General features: G+C 35.6%; 1 protein-coding gene across 1 annotated transcript in view; it reads left to right on the top strand.

The window, feature by feature from the left end:
• Positions 1-22514, top strand: part of LOC149797767 (pre-mRNA splicing factor CWF19L2-like) — a 63354-nt gene extending 40840 nt beyond the window's left edge. Inside the window, exons 14-18 of the mRNA XM_089962709.1 lie at positions 1553-1669; positions 4484-4639; positions 7879-7959; positions 16254-16355; positions 21133-22514. Coding sequence (XP_089818835.1) covers positions 1553-1669; positions 4484-4639; positions 7879-7959; positions 16254-16355; positions 21133-21285 — 609 coding nt within the window. The 3' untranslated portion in view covers positions 21286-22514. The remainder of the gene's footprint in view (positions 1-1552; positions 1670-4483; positions 4640-7878; positions 7960-16253; positions 16356-21132) is intronic.
• Positions 22515-23949: the final 1435 nt, after the last annotated feature.

The raw sequence follows: 23949 nt of genomic DNA, 5'->3' as shown, positions 1-23949 counted from the left end.
ATATCAGTGAAGAAATAACAATGTTTAAAATGACTATTTTGAGGAATTAACTAATGCAACCATATGGACAGGTTTGGCTGTATTAGTTTATGTGTAGAATTCTAGCTATGAAGCTTAAGTTTCTTTGTATTTACTTGTGATGGATGCACATTTGTTTTATATTGAGTGGGAATTAATTAAAACTTAACTGATGCATGAATCTTTGAGTACTGCATGTCAACTTGATTGATTCTAAAAGTCTGTCATCGGTTTGATAAATATATTGGCAGCTTAAAATCTAACATCCCGTGAATGGCTGAGTGGTCTAAGGCACTCATTTTTACAGATCCATCCCACATCCCACCTTTGTCCACATGAGTTTTGAGTTAGATCAACCAACATGGTTATGTGAGAAAGCTAGCCACAATCTTCCTATGGGTCTTTGGTTTTTCCTGGGTCTTCCTCCACCAGATATTCTGGCCATGATGTATAGCCTGTCATGTGCAAAAAAATGGCATTAAACCTCACAAAACAATACCAAACAAACTGGAAGGTATTAGCACTACCCCTTAATCCCCCCCCCACTAGCATTATCAGTATTATTATGTATCTTTATATTTTTTTAAATTCCTGGTGCACGATTTTGTCTGATTTTTGTAATTTTTATTCATGACTGTAAGTTGTAGTGATTATTTGGATAGGATCTATTTTAAGATATTCAAGAACGTAAAATTGCATAGGATCTATAAATAGATGCTTACTTATGTGTTGACAGTTACTAATAATAAAATTATTAGTAAATATGTTTATGAGATTTGACCTTTTTCCAATTGGGACAGATCGGTTCGGTGGTATCTTAGAAGAATTAAGTTAATTCCTAGTAGATGAGTTAGGTCACATGAATAGGTATTTTGAAAAATTTGGTTGAGTAATAAGATCAGTAATGTGTGGTATATTGCGACATATAGTCATAATAGACCGTTGAAGGTGTATATATTTAGAGAACTAAACAATCATTTTCATTCATATTTTGGAGTCATTCTTATTTCGTGTGTTCCTGTTGTAAAATCCAATTTGAGACTATTTTTGTTGTTGTATTTAGGTATTATTTGAGAGGAAAAACATTGTTTGGATTGTTCAGTGGAAATAGAAAGTGCTTGTTGGACTAAGATATTAATTTTGAACTATTGTTAATTATTCAGAGGAGTTCTGAACAACGCCATTTTGACAATGTCATGACTCTTAGCAGATCAGTACATTTCCAGTTCTGAAATTTATACGGAACTTTTCATTCTTTTGGACTTTAATAGAACTTTTTCAGGATTATTTTGGATTTATTTACAGTACGTTCCTCTCACATTTTCATTTATAACTTTGGTAATTAAACTATTTTTTCAGTTTTACAAAACATGTTGGTTTTGCTTCTTTCTGTTTCTTAGTTTATGACCATAGAGCAGTAAGAGTATTTACCTACCAGTGTTCTCTGCAGTGTCTTGTGTCATGGATTATGCTGCAGTTCATTTTTGATGAGTTATCAGCTGATATGTTTATGTATGAAAGATTTATTTTTCAGGTGTATTTATGTCTGCCCAACTGCCACTCTCTGACTGAGGGACATTGCCTGATTGTCCCAATGCAGCATGTTCCTGCGGGAACAGCTGTTGATGAAGATGTCTGGAATGAAATACAGGTAATCCTAATGCATGCTGTGGATCCACTTTAGATACATATGTGCATTAGACTAGAATAATTTATGCTATGAGTCAGCATCCATCATCCATCCATTGTCTGTTAGCAGTTTTTATCACTAATCCAGTTGTTTGTTATCCTCTGAAACTACTTGAAGGAAAGTCATGAAACTTGGAACAGTTTTATTCTTAGGTCAGGATGGTCTTAAATTAAAATGGTGGCTCTTGAACATCCAGTATTGCATTCAGTATTGCCACCATGGTGGCCATCATGAAGGTATGGGCAAGGAGGTTTTCAGTAAAAGACTTTATATGAATTGTAGGTGGTCCTAAATAAAAATGGTGCCCATGTAACTTTTACTATGCCCACCACAGCAGCCAAATAAAAAATCTTGTTATTGCTGCCTTTACATAACAAATGAGGTTTCCATTGAAGGCTTCTTGTAAAATATTGATGATCAAAAATGGTGACAATATGATATCTTGAAAATTTTGCAGTTCCTCACACCACTCTAGTGGTCTGTTGCTTAGAGTGTCTGCCTCGGATGCAGGAGGCTTTGGGTTCGATCCCTGGCCGAGTCATACCAAAGACTTGTAAAAATGGTACTAACAGCTACCTTGCTAGGCGCCATCTTTAAGAGGTTAGTGTTAGGACTGGTCGGCCTGGTGTCAGAATAATGTGACTGTGTGAGACATCATGCTACATGTCTGCGGCATGATGCCCCAGTGCTAGGCATCACTATAAACTGTTATGCTGCAGACATCATAGCGATATGACTGGAAAATTGTTAAAGCTACTTTAAAAATCCAAATCTCATATACACACACATGCACACACACACACACACACCTCTTTTTCAGTTGATGATCATATTGATGTGGGGTTTTGAACTAAGGATTTCTTATGACTTTTACATAATCCTAGGTGGAAATGATGTTTATATGATACAGACTATAATTATGTGATGGTGTCTTGAAAATTTTGTTATCACTACTCATTCTGAATGGATGGTCATATTAACATGGGCTTCTTCCTAATTATTGTAATATTTATTTATCTGCCATATCATGGCATGTCATATAAAAACATGACTTTGACTCCAAACTTCCAACATTTGTTTTTATAAAAGATGATTTCCAAGAAATTTTCAAAAAAGAGAAAGAGAAACCTGTCTTGATACTGTGATATATGCCCCTAACCCTTATTTAATCAGTTAACATTGGTGATTCACAAGGCTTCATATGTTATGTGAATGCAAAACTATCACCACTGGACAGTGGTCAGAAATAAACAACCACCATTCCACAGATAAATGACTGACTAGTTTGGGTGAGTTTGTGTTTGTCCTTTAAACTTTGCAATGGGAGACAAATAGAGATCTAATAGGTAGCTCATACAGGTGAAAAGATCTAATTGCTAGCTCATGCAGGTGAAATACATCAAGCACTGCCTAAATTGCCATGAAGTGGATACTTGCAAATAATATGAGTGATTATGAATCACCTACAAGACCCTCTAGTCTGCAATTAGTGGCCAAAATGCATTACATAAACTAATTGTGAAGTGGATGCTGTTTAGAAATTGTCCATATGACTTTACTGTTCAGTTGGCATATGCTGAACAAGGCTAAACTACACATGCTTGCCAGTACCGTGTCACTATCAGTGAATCTACAACTTGCGGAAAGAGATGCATTGCTGTCCACAGCCACTTTGCCCAGTAATACATTTAATCTAAAAGATGTCTCAGAAGGGTTCCAGATCAACATTGGTGCTCATTCCCCAATGTCAAGGGTCCCCACTGCTACAGACATACAAAAGATCCTTTTAGGGCCAATGTTCTGTTGCAGAAAAAAAAATAATCTTCTCAGAAAAGATTATACATACTTTGCTTTCTGGATGCCATTTAAAAAAATTCTATAATCAACAGTTTGATCATGCAGACACTTTGCATGAACAAATATGTGTAGTTTAAAGTGTCTGGGGTGCTGCTGTAAAGTTAGTCTTATTCCATGACTACTTTCACTAACTCTAAGATGAAACCCGGATTCAAACAAAACATGGATGAACCAGTTATCCAGAAATTTTGGCAATGATCATGGCCAATGGCACACTTTGATGTCCTTTAACTTTTTCATACAGGCATCATGGTTCAGAATGGAGATACTAAGACTAGTTCTAAATGTCATTCAGGAAGAAGACTCTGAGATTGGTTCTAAGTGCAATTCAGATGCAGACTGAGACTGGTTCTAAATACCATTCAGGAAAGAGACACTGAGACTGGTTCATTGTGCCATTAAGGAGCGAAACACTAAAAGTTGATATAAATGCCATTCAGGAGGGTGACACCAAGACTGGTTCTAAATGCCACTAAGGAGGGAGACACAGAGTTTGGTTCTAAATGCCATTCAGGTGATATACACTGAAAATGGTTCCAAATGCCATTCAGGATGGAGACTTTGCATTAAGTCTAGATCTCTGAGAAGTGTACTTTCATGTTCCAATACTCATGTCATTCAGAAAATTCTTGAGATTTGCTGTCATGATCACAGTATTCCAGATCATGATGGCAATTAATGACTAATATATATTTTTGTGCATGGGTTTGTGGATAAGCTGAAAATTGGGTTTTAAATTTATATAACATAATCAAGACAAAAAGATTTAATTTTCAGTGGATGAAGTTAGAAAAAGATAGGAGCAGGTAAAATTTGAGCACAGTACATTGATGTAAGGAATGCTTATTCATGTTGAAGTGAAAACATTTGGTTCTTGTGAAAGTTGCATACCCTTAAATGTATGTTTGTGTATTCCAGACATTTCGTAAGTACCTGACGAAGATGTTTTCAGAGCGTGATCAAGATGTGGTGTTCATGGAAACCAGTATGCATCTGAAGAGGTTTCCACATATGCACATAGAGTGTGTTCCCATGGAAAAGGAAGTGGGAGATCTGGCTCCAATTTACTTCAAGGTAAAATTCTGTGTAGTATTGAGGAAATGGAAATCCAGATACCGATTTCTCAAAATATTTAAGTCCGGTACATCATAACTTGTTTTTTTAATTTTAATAGCTGAGACTACATGCTTTATGGTTATGAGAATGTCCAAATTAGTTTGATAGCTGAGACTATAAGCCTTTAAGTCATGACAATGTTGAAGCAGACTAAGTGAAACAATATTTAAAGTCATCTGACATCCGTGAAATTTTAGACACAGAATGCATAAAGGTATCGAACATAAAAATTTCAACATTTTTAGTTTGAGTTCAAAATTTGTGCTCATATTGTTTCATGATTGAAAGTCCAAGCCATTATTGTAAGGCCTGCACTAGAACCTGGATTCTCACAAAGTCCTAGCCATTATTGTAAGGCCTGCACTAGACCTGGATTCTCACAAAGTCCTAACCATTATTGTAAGGCCTGCACTAGACCTGGATTCTCACAAAGGCCTAGCCATTATTGTAAGGCCTGCACTAGAACCTGGATTCTCACAAAGGCCTAGCCATTATTATAAGGCCTGCACTAGAACCTGGATTCTCACAAAGGCCCTACTAATCAAGATATAACAAAATATCTCTTATTCTTTCATCTCAATACAAAATTTAAATTTGATATGATTTGAAATACTGTTATTTCACTATTGTTCATGGGGTACCATTTTTTGTGGATTTTGTGGTAGATCCATACAACAAATTTAAAGACCATGGGGTACCATTTTTGTGGATTTTGTGGTAGATCCATATCACAAATTTAAAGACCAAAGAAAAATGAGCTGCATGTGATGTAGAAGGAAATGACCCCCCCCCCCCTTTCTTACTGCTGATGATAAGCAAATGATCAGCTGTTTGATTATTCAACTTCATTATCATAATAACTTATCTTTTACATGCTATTTAAAAATTATTCAACCCATTTTGATGACAAGAATAATAAAGCAGTTGATATTATTTCAGTGCATATGTATGTATACAGTAACCAATAGCGGTCATTTCCTCTCTCTGCCTTAAATTGATATGCTGTGTCAGCTAGAGAACAGAGAAAGAGCAAAGTATTTAAGTAGTATTACTAAATTTTAAAAGAAAGAAATATTAACCCACAGAAATGTATGAAAAATTGCAAAAGGTCTTATGGTAAGAATGTTTTGAAATGTTTGTAGCAGAGAATACTATGTTAAACTTGAAAATTTATCAGCATGATTACACTGTACTGAGAGGGTTGTTTCTACAGTACCAACATTTCATATTTTATTTTTGCATAAGGCTGATTGATCTTGATTATAGCATATCCGTGAAAATATTTCTCTGTATGGTATGAATATGTTTCGGATGAACACAAAACAGAACCAATAACATGAGTCATTCATATTCTCGATGCAATATATAATGTAATACAAATTATCTAAAATATCTGTGAACATTCTCTTTTTCTTAGTATAAGCTTTGATGTATTACAGTTATTGATTGATTGATTAAAAATTGTTGTTTATTAAGATAAAACTTTGTTCAGTTGTTATATATCATTTGTTTGAAATTACTTACAACATGAATGAAATTGGTATTATAGTACTAAGAGACTGATGGACTGTTTAAAGAAAAAAGTGATCTTGCCAAGATTCCCCCCCCAAAAAAATTTTTTCTTCTTTAACTCTCATGTAAGGTCTTTTGTATCTTCATGGCTTATCTGGATTATCATGATTTTATATGATTTTTCAAATTATCGAGTTATTAGTTTGTAATGGAATGTAATAAATTTTACATACTTATAATACACTCTCGTTAAGGTTTATTATATTATTGTATGTTTATATCCATCTGTCCGTTAATAATTTAGTTTCCATTCGTAACCTGAGTTCTGTTTCAGCTGGGTTGTCCCATAGAATTCAAAGAACCTGTTAAGTTTGAGATCCAGACATAAGAGCTCAAGGTCTCTGTGACAAATAGTATCTGTTCAATAACTCGAGTTTTACTGAACATAACCATCATTGAATCTTAATGGAAATGTTGCCCTTGATGATACATGCATAAAGACACTTTAGATTTTTGGTACAAAGTAAAAGGTTAAGGTCACTTTGACTGACCAAAGCAAGGTGCTGTCCACTCAGTAACTCACTGTCTGCTGAAAATACTATTACCCAAACTATATGCATATTGCACTTGATAATACAGAGAAGCCTATTGAGTTGCTGGTTCAGAGGTCAAAGAACAAGGTACATGTAGCCAGAGAAATTACAATGGTTTATATGAAATAACTTTACATATATAGGACATAACCTTTATGCATACCTTAGAGATAATTGTGTTGTTGCCTGTAATGATACAAAGAGGTCCATTGATTTTGGCACTTGTAGTTCATAGGTCAGGGTTACTGTCTTCTGACAGGACAGTGTTTGCATAATAATTTGAATTCTACTGAACATAAATAAACTTTACAGATGGGATACCCCTGGTGATCTGATGATACAAATGAGCCTGAGGACTTTGGATTTTACATTGTCAAAAAACCATGTCAGTTTTGGTATAATTTGGACAAGTTATAGTGGTTTAGTTTCAGATTGAAATGGCCATCAAGATAAAAGAACAGCATGTACATGATTCATGGAATGCATATAACTATTTTAGGACCCCCATCTTCTGCTGCATGCAGCAGGGGTATCATCATCTGGTTATATCTGTAGTTAATTCATTTATTCTTCCTGTGAAGCTTGTTAACTTGATTGCACAAAACTACTGAATGTTGGTTAAAGTATTTGTATCTATATGTAGATAACCTGATTTGATTTCAGATCGTTTAGAGCAATTTCTCAGTGTCTTTTGTTCCACATTTTGGGACTTTTTGGAGTTAGACATTTGACAAAAGCATGATGAAACAATGGTTGACGAGTGAAATTATGGTTGGTATATGTATGGTAATATATATATAACCAGATTAGATTCTTAAACCATTACATCATTTTTCCAAGATTTATCTACATTTATTTTGCTTCGTGTACTTTCTTGACTAAAACCTTTTGGAACAATTAAACAAAAATCACTCGTAATAGATGAAAGAAATTTTGCATGTATGTTATATGTAAATCACCAGAGTAGACTTTCATGTTATTATTGAATTTGAAATTATTTTTTTGTCATTGGTGAGATTGACCTTTTGGTATGCAGTGGGGGCATATATGTTTTCCAAGCACAGCTATTATGTTTTTGTTTGTTCATTTCAGAAAGCCATTCAGGAAGCTGGTCCAGAATGGGCACATAATAAGAAATTGGTTGACATCAGTCAGAAGGATGTCCGAAGATCAGTAAGATTATTTGTTTTCTTGCCTACATTAGAAAATGTTAAGACCATGTTACTGGTGTCTTAATCAATGGATATGGTTTTGTCATTAATGCTAAGATTTTGTGTTAAAAGTTTTGCAAGGTCAGATATAGTGTAGACTTATAGCTTAATGTGATGGCAAAATACCATGTTACCAGAAACAATTGTGATTGTCCTGTATTCGTCATCCATTGTTTTTCATTACTGTACCTCCAAAACTACTTGAAACTTGGCACACAGATTCACCCTGAGTCAAGTTGTGCCTAAATAAATGGTGCCCCTAAAACATCCATTTAGCTGCCACTGTTGCCTTCTTTAAAATCTTTGTACTGTTACTTCCACTAAACAGATGATCATGTTGACATGGGGTTTTGACAAAATGAATTGTTAATTAATGCAGATAGTGGTGCTGATATTACATTCATCATCACTGTCAGCATGTGGATTTCACTAAAAGATTTCTTGTGACATATTGATGGTCGACGTTGAACATAATTGACATGACAGCCACCTTGAAAATATTGTTATTGCTATTCCTTCGGAAAGTAAATCATTACACTTATATGGAGTTACTTGGTGACCATCTTGAAAATCATTTTATCTCTATTTCCCCTACATGGATTGTCATATGAAAACGGGTTTTCACTAGGAAACTGTATGGTGTTGAATGAAAATGGTGCCAATCGGATCTTGAAATGACTGCCATGGCAGACCATCTTGAAAATCATCTTATTGCTTCTTGTGAATGGATTGTCACATGTAGTTGGTCCAGTATTAAAATGGTGCCAATATGCCCTCCAAATAATATCTGCCATAATGGCCATCAAGAATACTTTGTTTTGGCTATGTTCAGTGAATGTTTTTGTTAATGTTACTCCTACTGAAATGGCCAATGTGGGTATGTGAGAAAGCCTGCCAGTAGCTTTCCGAGGGTTGGTGGTTCTTTCCAGGGATTTTCTGGGTTCTCCCTCCACCATTAATACTGGCCGCCATGTGTAGCCTTATCTTGTGCTGAAAAATGGCATTAAACCCTACAACAACAACAACAACTAAAAGAAGGATCATATCGACAATAATTTAGACAAAGGGAAGTAACTCTTACTGATTAAATCCCCTTGTTTCTGATAGGCGCCAGCCATATCCCAAATGTAACTAGTTGTAATTTTCACTTGCAACTCTGAACAATCCCTCAGAAGAATCCATTGCAATTTATATTTAATTTGACCATCCAACATTTATTTTCAGAGGTATGTATAGTAAGTCAACAGATTGATATACCTAGTGTATACAGCATTTGTGTTTTTCATGGTGAAATAATTTGTATTTGTGCCTATTTTCACCAGTATTTATTGTTCAAGTGATATTGACCCTATCACTCAAGTTTTCACTGGTGTAATTTTGTTTTTAAAGTTTGGTTTATTATACACTTCGTGCATTGTCTCTTTAATGTTGGTTCACATATTTTTACAACTTGCATAGTTATTTTATGCACTTGGTTGTTGTTCCTTCTCTTTTTTATGACAGAAGTCTGCTGGAAGTGCAGATGCTTTAACATCATGGAGGATAGCCACATAATGTGCCTTGCCTGCACAAAATATTCTTCCTCACATTATGCATGCATTATTTGTAGCAGATATTCTGTCCATGTTTTGAAAATACATTTGAACGGCCATGACAAAAGATAAGGCTCTAAATCTTCTGAACATGCTGTATTAAACTTTAATCTAATTTTGAATCACTGACTGGTATTATCATGGACATTGAAATGGCATCCCCAGTGAAGATACCTTAAACAGTGCCTACTGCGATGATCATGTCAGTCAACATACAGTCGTGGTGGTCATGAATCTTTCATTTTGGACTGGCAAAGCACATTGCTTGAAAGTAGTGATGGCGTACTATGTCCAGCAGACTGCCCTGGCTGGCAAGCCAGTCATATCCATCATACCAGTAGATTGGAAACCAGCATCACATTTGGAGCTGTCCAGCTTTGCCAAACCAACTGTGCAGGACTGGTATTCCACAGCTGAACCATGGACCATGGTGGACATGAATCAGTTGACCCTTCTAGCATATTTGACAGGTATATCTTTTATACATGGTGATGATTTTGCATAATATTACTGTATGGAATGCTGTACATCTGCACAGAGGAGGAGGACAATCCCTTAGTCAGTGAAGATGATACATGGACTTGACTGGATATTCCAATGCAGCCATGGAAAGGACAGAATTTTAGTTTTGAGGTGGCAGTCACAGAGATGTACAATATTTTTGCCTTTGTCTCCTCCACCGACAGTCAGTATAATGCAAAAGGTCAAGGCCCTGTTGGATGTCTATGATGACGAACATCCATCCTTAAACTTTTTTTACTACAGTTGTCAAAGGTAGTAGGGTCACCTATTGAGTAAAATTCATGACCATTCTAATTTGAGGGCTTTTTGGTTGGGTCTGATGCCTGAAACTCATGTGCCAGACTGGTACAAATCACATGCTGATATTTAGCATTCATCAAACTTAGCCTAGATAAGGATGGCTACTACTGTCAGCATGTCTGCTCCACTCTAATCTAAAGCAGGTGTTCGGTGCCACAGACTTGTTTAGGAATGTCATTTTGACTTCCTCCCTTCTTGACCTGACATCTCTGGTGACCAGTTGCTAGAGTAGTCAGTAGGACTGCACACCACATAATTGCAAATGACCTAACAGCCTCTTTTATCCTCAACTTCATAAGAAAGAGACTCTTATTATAATTTTCTTAAACTCCACCATTTTATGATCCTGTGCTACCTCCGTTTTAGATCTCTGCTTCTCTTTTGGGGTTGAATTGAGGAGATGAGAAAGCAGGGAGTGCAGGAGTTGCCCCTTTATCTGTTTCTGTAAGCTACTTTCTCAGCATGACCTCATCAAGAGGTATACCAGAAAAAGGATGATTGGCAACAGAAGTATTGCAGGGGCAATTCAGAGAAATGGTAAACATTTTGTGACTTGGCAAGTTATAGGCAGACAGATACCCTTAACTTATGTGGGCAGGTTGGGAGAAGGGAGAGTAAACAAGGATTCTCTTCCCCCAAGCCTTCTACCAGCTGTCAATGATATTGTCATCCTCCTGTCAACTAGCAACCTTCCTGTGGGTTGCAGACTTTTTATTTGTTCCATTAGACATGGATCAGGCTATTTCTTGAAACTGATTGAGCCATCCAAGTGGTTTAGGAGGGGCTCCTTGATCTTGTTCATCCAGTTCCTTACACTTTCAGTCTCCCTTAATGATGGAGATCTCATGTTATCCTACAAAATGAATGGAAAATTGAGACCTGTCATAGACTTAAGCAGACTTATTAAGTTTAAGATGAAGACTATAAGGTCTATCCATCTATGTGACAAACATACCGTAAGTCTTGACAAGTCTGAATCATATTTCTATCTATCCATTCATTCAGTTTTATGCAAATACCTTTGCTTCAGCTGCCATTGGGTAGTGTACCAATTCCACACCCCTCATTTCACCTCTGTCTCAGCCCTTGTGTTTTTATCAAGATGTTGGACTGTACCATACCCTACTTAGGATGTCCTCCTCCACACTAATGGCAGTGTACTACTGTGTTATACTGCAAAAACATTCAATAACTTTGGTTTTGGTTCATGTTATGAACAACATTCATCATTCACAGTTTAGGGTGGAAGGTCAATATGGTTACATCTGATCTTGTTCTTTTTCCACACTTTGTTTATTTAGGTATGGAGTTTATAATTCATATCAGCTTAGTTCATATTCTTACCAAGTCATAGACAGTATTGTTTGTGTGTCTGAGAAGGCACCACCAGGATATTCATTTTGGCAAGGGAGTTTTAGTCAAGTCATCGGCATGTTCATTATGGTAGTGGATCTGTTTATACCTCAGCTGCCTTTATATGCACCATGTGTAGATGGCCCTTTAGACACAGTGATGGTTAATCTTAGGTTGCTTAGATCAGTAGATTACTCTCTCAATCAAAATCAAACAAGACAGAGTAGATAGTGGTGGGAATACCTTTAAAAGTCCAACTACCAGAAATCACAATCTGTACAGATGCCAGTCTGTTGGGTTGAGGGGAGGGGACACATTTGCTACCAGACTTTGTGATAGTCAGTGGCAAGTGGATACTGCAAGAGAATGCATCTGAAGTTAGATGGGTCTGATAATGTCAGACAATTTGGTCATGGTAAACTACTCTTCAAACATGGGTGACAAAATCACAGGACCTTTGCATTATGGTATTTGTGTGCCTTCATTGGTGTGCCTGAATCCATATAAACATATATGTTTGACACATCACAGGCAAGCTGAATGCCATGGCTGATTCATTACCAAGAAGAGACCAACTGCTTCATGTAGAATGGTCTCTCCATCATTCCAACTTCCACTGAATCTGCACTCTCTGGGGCCAACTGATGCTTGACCTATTCGCGATGATATGAACAACAAACTGCCCGCCTTCATCTCTCCATTCCCAGACCCAGAGGTATAGACTGTTGATTCATCTTAATTCAGCTGGGAGGGAATATGGGCATTTGCTTTCCCTCCAGTGGTTCTAATACTGAAACTAATCCAGAAAATGAGTGACAGGGCTTGCAAAATAGTTTTGATTGCACCTGTCTGATGGGACAGATCCTGGATCAATGCCCTACTAGATCTTGTGATGGCTGTACTGAGGAAAATCAAACAGCCAATGTCACTGTTATTTCATCCATGTACAGAGAAACTCCTCCTTCATGCATGGCTTTGGTTAAGGATTCACAGCATGAAAAGGAGTTCGGTGCTTCAGTTATGGAGAGGATTGTGACGACTAGATTGTCCTCCATTTTCAAGGCATTTGAGGTGAACACTCTCAACCTCCACCCCCCAACTCATTTTCCTCTTTGAAGACAAGAAGCTGGCCCTTATCACAATCAAGGGATAGGGGCCTAGAGTGGCCGAGTGGTCTAAAGCGCTCTCCGTTACGGATCACTGCCATCTCTCCTCTGTCTGCGTGCAATTTCAGATTCGGCCAATGTGGGTATGTGAGAAAGCCTGCCAGTAGCTTCTCGTGGGTCGGTGGTTCTTTCCGGGGTTTTTCCTGGGTTCTTCCTCCACCATTAATACTGGCCGCCATGTATAGCCTATTGTGTGCTGAAAAATGGCGTTAAAGCCTACAACAACAACAACAACAACAACAATCAAGGGATACCCTTCCATGACCACAGACTTCATGGAAGAGACACTATTGGCAGCAACAAAGATCTTTCTGACTTCTTGTCCAATTTTGACATATCCAGGCCCCATTTGCTCACCTTGTTCCCAAGTTAGAATTTCTCCTGGGGCTTGATGTGTCCCAATTTGCCAAAGTTTTGAACCCATATCTTCCACCTGATTGAATGAGTTACCATACAAGACTTGCTTCCTGATGGCACTGAGTTGCATGTGCTGTTTATAGATTCAAACAAGATGTAGTTCCATTCCACCAGCTTAGCCATAATAATGATGCAACCTGAATTTGTTTGTAAAAATAGGGTACTGTTGAAAAGCAATGAACAAATCAATACACGCTCTCCTCACTGGATCCATAGGTACAGAAAAAGCTGCAGGATTGTGTATGCACCCTCAGATGCTATTCGAGGCACACAGAAAAAGTCGGTAGTGGCTGTCCAAGGCTTTATTTTTTACCATTTGAGGTAGGAATGCAAGATAAAGGTAAACAGGAACAAAATACTGTAATATCACAAAAGCCATGTCACCTAGATTGTGTGCCATATGCATGTGTATATGCGTGTGTGTTTGTGTGTTTTTCTTTTTTACTTTCTCTGTAGATTATATTTATTATCCCTAGATTATCTGATAACCAGAAATGTTTGATTGTAAGGTGACCCTGGGATGGTTCCCCGACCCATTGGTCAACCTATTACGGGGTTAATAAAAAAAAAAAAAAAAAAAAAAGGAATGCAAGATAAAACCTCTCAAGAGCTGGTTGCTTGGCTCAACAGGGATATTAGATCGACATAGTCTGAACTGTCACAGAATTAGGTACAACTCGTGAAGATTTTGGCTTACAAAAAGCGAGCAATTTCTACAAGCCTGGCCTTGGAACATAATGTCTCAATTCAAAACATAATGGAGTTAGTTGGCTGGCTCACCCAGTCTACTTTCTGCAGCTTCTGTTTGTGTTAGTGTTACATGGCCTCACAAAGGAGAGAGCTGAATCTTGTTGGGCCAGTGGTAGCTGCCCAGACAGTTACAATGCCCAGTTCATGACAGCACAATCTTAGGTATTTGCTGGGTGCACCGAAACCCTAGAAACTTTTGAATGTAATGCAATAACCAACTGTAGGAATCCATAGGGATCACACTCACATGTATATAAACACATAATCTTCAGTTGTGATATCCTCATTTTAGAAGTTCACCTTTTAAGTAGAGCAATCACCATGCTCCTAGAGGGTGAAATGGATAGAGTTTGGCTAAACAAGTATTTCCTCTGCCCCATACCTATTCTCCTAATTAATGGTTATGTGACTGAGTAGTGTATTTGATGACAAAAGAAAATGTTTTAGTGTTTCTTTCGAAGTACTCACCTAAACAGATTAATATTAATCCTGCCTACCCTTCCCTGCAAATGTGAGCAAACCTGTTATAGTTTTTTGATTGAGCTTAAACTGCTTAATCTGAGATATCGGTGGCCATTGAACATGAACAGGGGAGATAATGTGTAAGAGTTATTTTCTTTCCTCCTTTCGAAATATGAACAGAAAGACACTTTTTTATCCTTCAGGAGGGCTGGATTCTGAGGTAGCAGAGTGTTGTTTCCTAATGTAAATATTGTCAGTTGATATAGTTTTGGAGAAACAAATTCCTAAACAGTTCCCTAGTTCATACTTAAATAATAATAGTACATATGAACCATTCCAATTTATAAAATACTTGAATGTTGTGTTTGCTGTGTCATAAAAGTACAATTTAAGGTAGCAGATACTTCCACTTTAACAGTAATGTGTTTTTAAATGGAAGAGCTATTGTGGCTAAGTGGTTCAGGCATTGTATCTTATAACCAGAAGGGTATCGATTTGATTTTCAGCCCAGATTGGCTGCTGTGTTGTGTTCTTGGATTAGGCACTTTAAGCTACTTTCCTCTAGATGATATAAACCTTAAAAGTGTTGCTGCACCTTACAATAACACCAAAGCCACTAGTCTTTATTGACATTTATTTTTGTTGTTCTTCAGATTTCAACGATTTGGATAAAACCAGTCTTTAAAAATATCCTTAATTTCAAGTTTTCAGACAAATGTTGGAATTGTGAAGGGATTTAAACTAGTACTAATATGTATTTTTTTCTGTTCAAGACTTCATATAGTGCATTGTACGAACAAGTTAGTCAGCTCTCATCTTTGAGAAATAAAACATCATATCAGTGATTATAAGCTCAGCCTTGTTGATTTGTGCTCAGAGAAAAATATTGTAGCAATGACATATCCTTGTCTTGTATTTTTGCAGTTTTGCACTATAAATCTAAGGATTTGTTTGTGCAGTGTGCTTTTAGCACTTTGATATACAGCAAAACCTCATTGCCTCAAATATCAATCACTTTAATGGCAGGTGTAGATGTCTTGTTTGCCCAGGGTCTAAGGCTACCAGGATGCTGAAATTGGGTTACCAGATATTTGGTAGCCCAGTGGGCTACTGAATGTTAAAATGATTTCCTCAACAGTTTTACAAGATGTAGGCTGTCAAATTTGTACAAAGGAGAATAGTAAATGACCCATAAAAAAGGAAAATGTGAAGTCTTAAAGCAAACATTTGCATGTAAAAATGCTTACCCAAGGCTACTGAACTCAAACTGGGCTATCCGATTCTTTTCCTAGTAGCCCAGTGAGCAATCATCTGATTTTGAAATTTGTTGGACCCTAAATAGATGGTGTATCTCAAACTTGCTCAGTTTAGCTTAAATCCTCTCTTGCCTATAGATCTATATTATTTAAATAATAATTTCTTAACCCCAACAAAAACCCAAACATTCAAGTTTTTTAAGTTTAACAATAATAGTTTGCAAGATGAGGTGAATAGATGATTGCAGTTACAGTGAAATATGACTGAATGTTTGACAGGTCCTTAAAGACTTTTTTGTGAATGGAAACATAGGCAGGATTGATCCAGTTATAAATTTAAAAACTGAATGTCAAGGTTGCTCCTATGCATTGTTTCTTGACTTATATCGTTTGAATATCATCAACAGAAGGGTAATGCAGAAATACATTTTTTTTCAGGTTCCAAAAGGATTTCCATACTTCTCAGTGGACTTTGGTCTTCAGGGTGGGTTTGCTCATGTTATTGAAGATGAACAAAAGTTTCCATCATACTTTGGAAGGGTAAGTTTGAGAATTTAACCAGTGCTCAAAGAATTTGTTTTTAGACACAGGCCCCAAGCTGGTGACTTCAATAACTCACAAGCCCTGACTAAAATTCCACAAGGCCCGACTCCCAAATTCCACATGTCCAAAATTTCCACTTTCATAATATTGTCACACAAAATTGCAATAGCTGCAATTCAAATATAAATTCAGTAGACTTCAAAGGGGTTTGAAGGTAATGCAAGTATCATTAGTGTTCATTACTATGCTGGTGTGCTTCATAAGGTAAATTTCTGTTAAATAAGAGTTCTGAAATTTATTTTTGTTGGTCTTTGAAGATGGCTAATCTCTTTGCCTTTAATTGCCGCTATTTAGTCTGCCTAAAGGATAGCTTTACATCTACTGCAATTATGACTGTTTACTGTTCATACATGGTACATATAATGGGCATATACAGAAAGTGGTGTTCTTTTTTGTTTCTGTGACTTTTTTATTTTTTTGGGAGATTACAGAAATTGTGTTTTGTCAAAACAAGACCATGTCTTGGGGTTCGGGAATACAAAATCATATTTTTAGCATGACATGCCATGCTTCAGTCTGATTAATATCAGATTTAGATTGTGCCATGTTATGGCATGTCAACATCTTGAAAATACATTTACCATTTCATCAGCATGATCAAAGTTTCCTCAGGCAAATTATAATTTTTTCGACAAGCCCAAGAGGCACCTCACTTTTACAGAACAGGCCCAATCTAAAATTAGAGGGGCCCCGGACATTGGGCTATCAGATTTTTTGAGCACTGATTTAACTTATTCCTAATACTTTATTCATAAAACCCTTGACAGCTGTTTTTTGTAAGCATGTTTTATTTCTAGCAAACTTGAGAACCATACTTGGAATGGTGCTGAAGTCCTGTTACTAATCGTGGTATCTTTTCACACCAAAATATAGAACAGTTGAGACAAGTCTGCAATATGTTTATATAATGTTATTGTGGACACAAGATTGTATGATCCAGATTCATGGTGGGCAGGTTGTATTATTTTATTCTTAAATATCAAATAAGCAAGAAATTATTATTATTGTATTAGTACATGACTCAAGACACCCCACCTCTCAGTTTCAGTTACTGCTGTACAGTGTGCATTATCTTCCCAGTAATTATCTGAAATTCATTGTTTTGGGTTTGTCTGTAACCAAAATGTTTCTTGTTTACCAGTAACATGGACTCTACATATTGTTTTGTAGATTTTAAATAATATGTTGTAATAAGGGACATAAAGTTTAGATTTATAATAATATAGATAGTTACCATAAATAGAGTTATAAAAATTTGATGCATTTGATGTGACAAGTCTGTGCAAGTTCACAGCTAAAAAAGATTCTTCATCATGCATTTGCCATATCTGAAGGGCATCATGTGTTTGTCATATGGGAAGGGCATCATGTGTTTGTCATATCTGAAGGGCATCATGCTTTTGTCATATGGGAAGGGCATCATGCATTGGTCATATCTGAAGGGCATCATGCATTTGTCATATCCGAAGGGCATCATGCTTTTGTCATATGGGAAGGGCATCATGCATTGGTCATATCTGAAGGGCATCATGCTTTTGTCATATGGGAAGGGCATCATACATTGGTCATATCTGAAGGGCATCATGCTTTGGTCATATCTGAAGGGCATCATGCATTTGCCATATCGGAAGGGCATCATGCTTTGTCATATTGGAAGGGTATCATGCTTTTGTCATATTGGAAGGGCATCATGCATTGGTCATATCTGAAGGGCATCATGCGTTTGCCATATCAGAAGGGCATCATGCTTTGTCATATTGGAAGGGTATCATGCTTTTGTCATATTGGAAGGGCATCATGCATTGGTCATATCAGAAGGGCATCATGCATTTGTCATATCAGAAGGGCATTATGTGCTTGTCATATCTGAAGGGCATCATGCTTTTGCCATATCTGAAGGGCATTTTTAAAGTGACACTAGTAGTGCAAATGCAGGCCCTTTCTCCACAGGATAATTTTGACAAACGCAGTGTATGAGACAACTCAATAGAATTCAAAATATTTGCCTCCAGACCATTTTTGAGATATTCTGCTTGCCATGAACCCAACATTGTCTTCCGATACAGATGGCTTGCCTTTAATCCTAGTTGACTGTTGGCATTTCATTACCCAGATGGTGTTAAGTAACTATGGGAGATGTATGTACCTCACAAGAACAAAACAACCCCAAAAAACCATATTTACAATTATATCCACATTTTTAATTATTAAACAACAGTAGCTGAAAAAAATCTCTTAAATGCTTTAAATTAAGAGCATTTTTAGAGGGGACAATTTATTAAACTATTCCCTGCTGCATTATGCCATGGCAGATCTCGAGATAGATAAATTAAATTTAATAGGTTCATTTGTATTTATACATAGATGCCCTTATTATATGTTCAGGTCGTTACAGCATTTATCTTTTTTTTAAACAGCAGCAAAATATTTTCTTCACATTTGATATCCTTTGTTCTGCAAATCTTTTCTGTCCTTTTGTTGCAATATTTCAACGTCTTTAAGTGTATTGATACAGTGACGATTCCACTATACAGTGAGATTCTTGTTTTGTCTCACCTGTCAAAGATGAGACTAATAGAGTCTATTATACACAGTGGATAAACAGTAGTGTGGGAAAAGGAAGTCCCACTTGAGGGTCAGAATTTGTAAGCATAAATGAGGCTTTCCTGAGTTCCTGCCCATACATTCTGATGCTGAGGCTTGAATTTCCCAATCCTACATCAAGGCATATGAAGTATTAATTTTCTCTCATTTCTTACTAGAAAATAGCATTGTAACAGTAAGATAGCATATCGTCAGTATTAATATAGGTTTAGAAATACAAAGTGTTTTCCAAATGTTTTTATTTCATTTAAAAAGAGCGTGAAAGTTCAGTTTAGTACAGAAAATTACATGTACAAAAAGAGTACCATTTCAAGGGTAGAAAAAATTGTTGATTGTAGGAGTACATAAGATAATCACTTGAACAATTGGTGTTTGTAATAGTACATGAAAAATCACTAGAAAAATTGGTGCTTGTAAATAGTACATGAAGAGTCACTGGAAAAATTGGTGCTTGTAAATAGTACATTTAAAATCACCAGAAAAATTGTTGCATGTAATAGTACATGTAAAACCACTAGAAAAATTGGTGCTTGAAATAGTAAATGTAAAATCACCAGAATTGTTTTTGCATGTAATAGTAAATGTAAAACCACTAGAAAAATTGGTACTTGTAATAGTAAATATAAAACCAATAGGAAAATTGGTGCTTGTAATAGTACATGTAAAACCATTAGAAAAATTGGTGCTTGTAATAGTAAGTGTAAAACCAATAGGGAAATTGGTGCTTGTAATAGTACATGTAAAACCACTAGAAAAATTGGTACTTGTAAGAGTAAATATAAAACCAGTTGGAGAATTGGTGCTTGTAATAGTACATGTAAAACCACTAGAATAATTGGTACATGTAATAGTAAATATAAAACCAATAGGAAAATTGGTGCTTGTAATAGTACATGTAAAACCACTAGAAAGATTGGTACTTGTAATAGTAAATATAAAACCAATAGGAAAATTAGTGCTTGTAATAGTAAATGTAAAACCATTAGGAAAATTGCAGATATTCATGACATCATAGGCATAATGACATCATCAAATGAGATGCCTGCCACATGGCTTTCTCAAATGGGCAGACTGCATCACACATGTATAGGAGTAAAAAAATAGATTTCATACTTCGGGTGGTAATCAACGGTGTTAAAATCCTCTCTTACAGTTTCTAAATGTCGCATCTTTTACATCAGTTCCTGCTTTCAGCTGAAACATTGGTATAGTACTACTGTATGCTAACAAGTTTTTACTTTGATGTGCTTGGATCTTGTGTCTTGCTTACCTGAACAGAAAAAGTGTGTGATTATGACACATTTCATTGTTAAGGAGCCCTTTTTTTCCAAATTTAATTTTCTGCCATAATTTGACTAGAAAATTCATGTATATTTTAGTTTTTCAAGGCCATTGGTTTTCAGAATTGTTGGTTTTTGTTTTATCAGTGTTAAATATGCATCTCTAACCGATGTGATCATTGGATTTTTATGCCATCGATATGATGTCACTTGATACCTCAGTACATCTTAGTTCCAAGAGAAATTTTATGTCAGCCGATGAAATTATTATTTCCTGCTTTTGATTAGTAGTGAAATACAGATAACTCTATACAGTTTTGATAGTAACATTAACAGTACTGTGAAAGAAAAGAATAAAATCGACAAAATGCAAATAACTTTTTGCATAATCATACAATTTGTTGTAAATCAACATTGCATGCATTCTGTTTAACAGTTCAGATTCGACTTTAATAATTGTGTTATTTTGAGAGGAAAAAACCTCCTCAGCAATATACACCTTTCTCAATGTGTTAGACAGTTGGAGTCATGATCTTTAACTTGTTCAGATTTATGAAATTTGAAATACCCATTCAGCTCTTATTTTACAGACAGTTGGTTATAAAGTACTGTTTCCTGTACTTTTGTACATACATACCCTGACATGGTGATTGGCATGTCACAAAGCATTGCACAGAATATGTACATCAACCTACTAGATATTTTTCTTCTTTTTGGATTAAATGGATCCTGCACTATGTAAATATATCAGTATCTAAGAAAGTTCAGATATTCCAGCATTTCATCCTTAAAATTTAAACAGCCTAAGATTCTGATATCTTTTTATTCAGGAAATTATTGGTGGCATGATTGATGCAGATCAACAGCTTTGGAGAAAGCCAAAAAAGGACAATTTTGATGATCAAAGGAAGAAAGTTTTACAGTTTGCAGAAATGTGGAAACCACATGACTGGACCCAAAGCCTGAAGAAGGACACAGATTAAATAGAGACTTTTATTGAAAGGGGAAACAAAATCTGAAAACAGAGATAATTAAATTTGTAAGGGTACTAATTATTTTTCCGTTGTGCAAACATTTCAAGTGCAATTCATATAGGTGTTGGAGGCATTTGATATTAACTATTTGAGTTATGGGTGTTATTTTTAAGAATTTAATCATATATACCTTTAAGTGATGATTATTAACTTTATTTTGCTTTTATTAGATCAAAATTCCTTGGAAGATCATTATATAAATGTTCTGAGAAATATGACCAACTCACTGTTGATGGAAGTCAGTACTTTTTCCAAGGCCAGTCAGGAGGTGTGATTCAGCATACACCAGACTGATTGTCTTGTTATAATGTCACAATGAAAGCACCAATTATTGGAAGAACATTGACATCCCCCTGCACTGGTAATGATTAGACCCAAAATCCACTTTTCTGGACCTAATTTTGTGCCAGGCTGCCATTGTTGAAGTTTATATCAATTGATTATTTTCATCTGGAAGTTTAGTGCAAAAGTGGGAAATGAACAGACTTGGGTAAAATTTCTTTAGTATTAAATTCTTGAACAACAATATGTCAGTTAATATTAGTAAAGGCAACTTTAAGACTACATTGATGTGTACATTAAGTTCATCATGGAGTTTGTATCAAGATTTTTCTGATCATTTGTTGGTATACTGCCAGTATCATACGTGAATAACTAGTTAAATCTTTGTCTCCTAATTGTTGTATCAGTGGTGTCATTCACGTAATGGCTAGTTTGGAAACTTACGTCTTAAGTACAATGATTGTTTAATGGCTTCACATCAGCATGATGCATCAGGGGAAAACAGTACAGATTTCATTCTTTTATGAAGGTAGAGGATGATGATAGTTATCTGCAGTCTCACAAGTACCAGATGTTTGATGCAGTTGTCAGCACATTTCTGATCATTGAGTTTCACTAGATTGAGGAGATTAATCAGTTTTGACAAGACTTGCAGCTACTCTTAATTGAACATTTTTGCTCAAGATTAACTGGTGACATTTTGTATATTTCTGAGAAAACTTTGTCATCTGACATTAACCAAATCTTCTGATACCTCTTCAATCATGTATATACATTTGTATTGCATCATTTCATTTGATACATAAATAATCTTGAAGTGTGCAATTCCCCCCTTAGAAAAATAACGTTAAAAAAACAATAACATATTTTTTAAAATATAATATTTTATACAACAACATCATGTCCTTTGTTTTTCATTGACCACAAATACATGCATTTATTATAATTATTATGGTCTTTTGATTTTAATTTAGTAGATATACTATTAGTAGAGGTGACAATATTCCCATAGGTCCAACCTTTCTTCCCGAGTGATGTTGTCTACACTGAATTGCTGTAGATTATTAATGCTTGCAAAATGTTGGAAATATAATTTATAAGTAGTGTTGATATCTTTCAAATGTTACCATTATAAAGTCTGAAAAGTTTGTGGAGGAGTAAATTTTGGTTTTTTTAGCAGGTTTTTCGGTGGGAAATGATATTATACTTTAAAAAAGATGTTATTATTGTAAATGTAATAGAGTGTTTATTCCAATATTTTAGAATTGCATTCCTATGAATCTTTCTGCTTGTACAATATCAATTAATACCTCAAAGTTGGTTTATTTCCCACTGGAAGCAATGATATATCCAATTAATTTGACAACAAAAATGATAAAATGTGTGATTTTCTCCAGTTGCAAGATTAATAACACCAGATGCGCAATTTTGGCAAACACCATATTTTAACAAATTTGATTGCTAGAGTGTATACGAAGTTTCTGGTCATCATGTTATGTTTATTATGTTGGAAAGTAAACTAGGGTATGTTTTACCGACAGGTTTGCTAAGTGAAAAATGGAGGATAGAGAACTGTCAGACCGTGAAATTGCTTTGATTACCCTGATTACAGAGTGGATTATATAAAAGTGTTGTCAATGGACAGCTATACAAAAACAGCTAACATGTTCCACAACTTGTGATCATGCAGTTCTGTAAGCAAAGTGGTCAACATCAATAGGTTAGTTTGCTGTCAAATATATTACTTTATAACATTACACCAGAATAACTTTGTTTGCTACCTCTAAATTCAGCCCTTATGGAAGAACTTCTTTCTGTGTATATAATGTATAGACAAAAGGAAGCAACTCTTACAGGTTAAATCCCCTTTCTACCCACATGTTGGCCACCATCATACCTGGTTTAAACCAGTTTTTACTTTCACTGCCATGTCATAAAATGTCCTTTAGACAAATCCAGTTAAATTCTATAACATCTCTAACTTAAATTGAATCATTCACATTTCTTTTTCACTGGTACAGGAAGTCAAAATTTTGTTTTTTTTATGGTGTATACACATACCTGTCAACTTTTCAGATGCCAAGTACAAAGACTGATTAAAAAACAATAGGAAGATTGGGACCTAAAATTGGCAATTTTTTAGCGGCTTTTTATGCATTGTTTTCACTAAATATTACCCATTTTTGACAAAGTATCACAAAATACATTTAACTTTAAACTTTTTTTATTAGTAAAATTATGATTATGGTTCAAAAACACATTTTAGAAAGACATTCAGTATTAATAATCAAATATAAATAAATATATTTCAAGCACATGCAAATTGCCATA

The sequence above is a fragment of the Sinohyriopsis cumingii genome, chromosome 6 (assembly GCF_028554795.1).
Source record: "Sinohyriopsis cumingii isolate HCF-2022 chromosome 6, ASM2855479v2, whole genome shotgun sequence".
Taxonomy (NCBI): domain Eukaryota; kingdom Metazoa; phylum Mollusca; class Bivalvia; order Unionida; family Unionidae; genus Sinohyriopsis; species Sinohyriopsis cumingii.
Note: the sequence above shows the minus strand (reverse complement) of the source record. Positions and strands in the feature narration are given on the sequence as shown.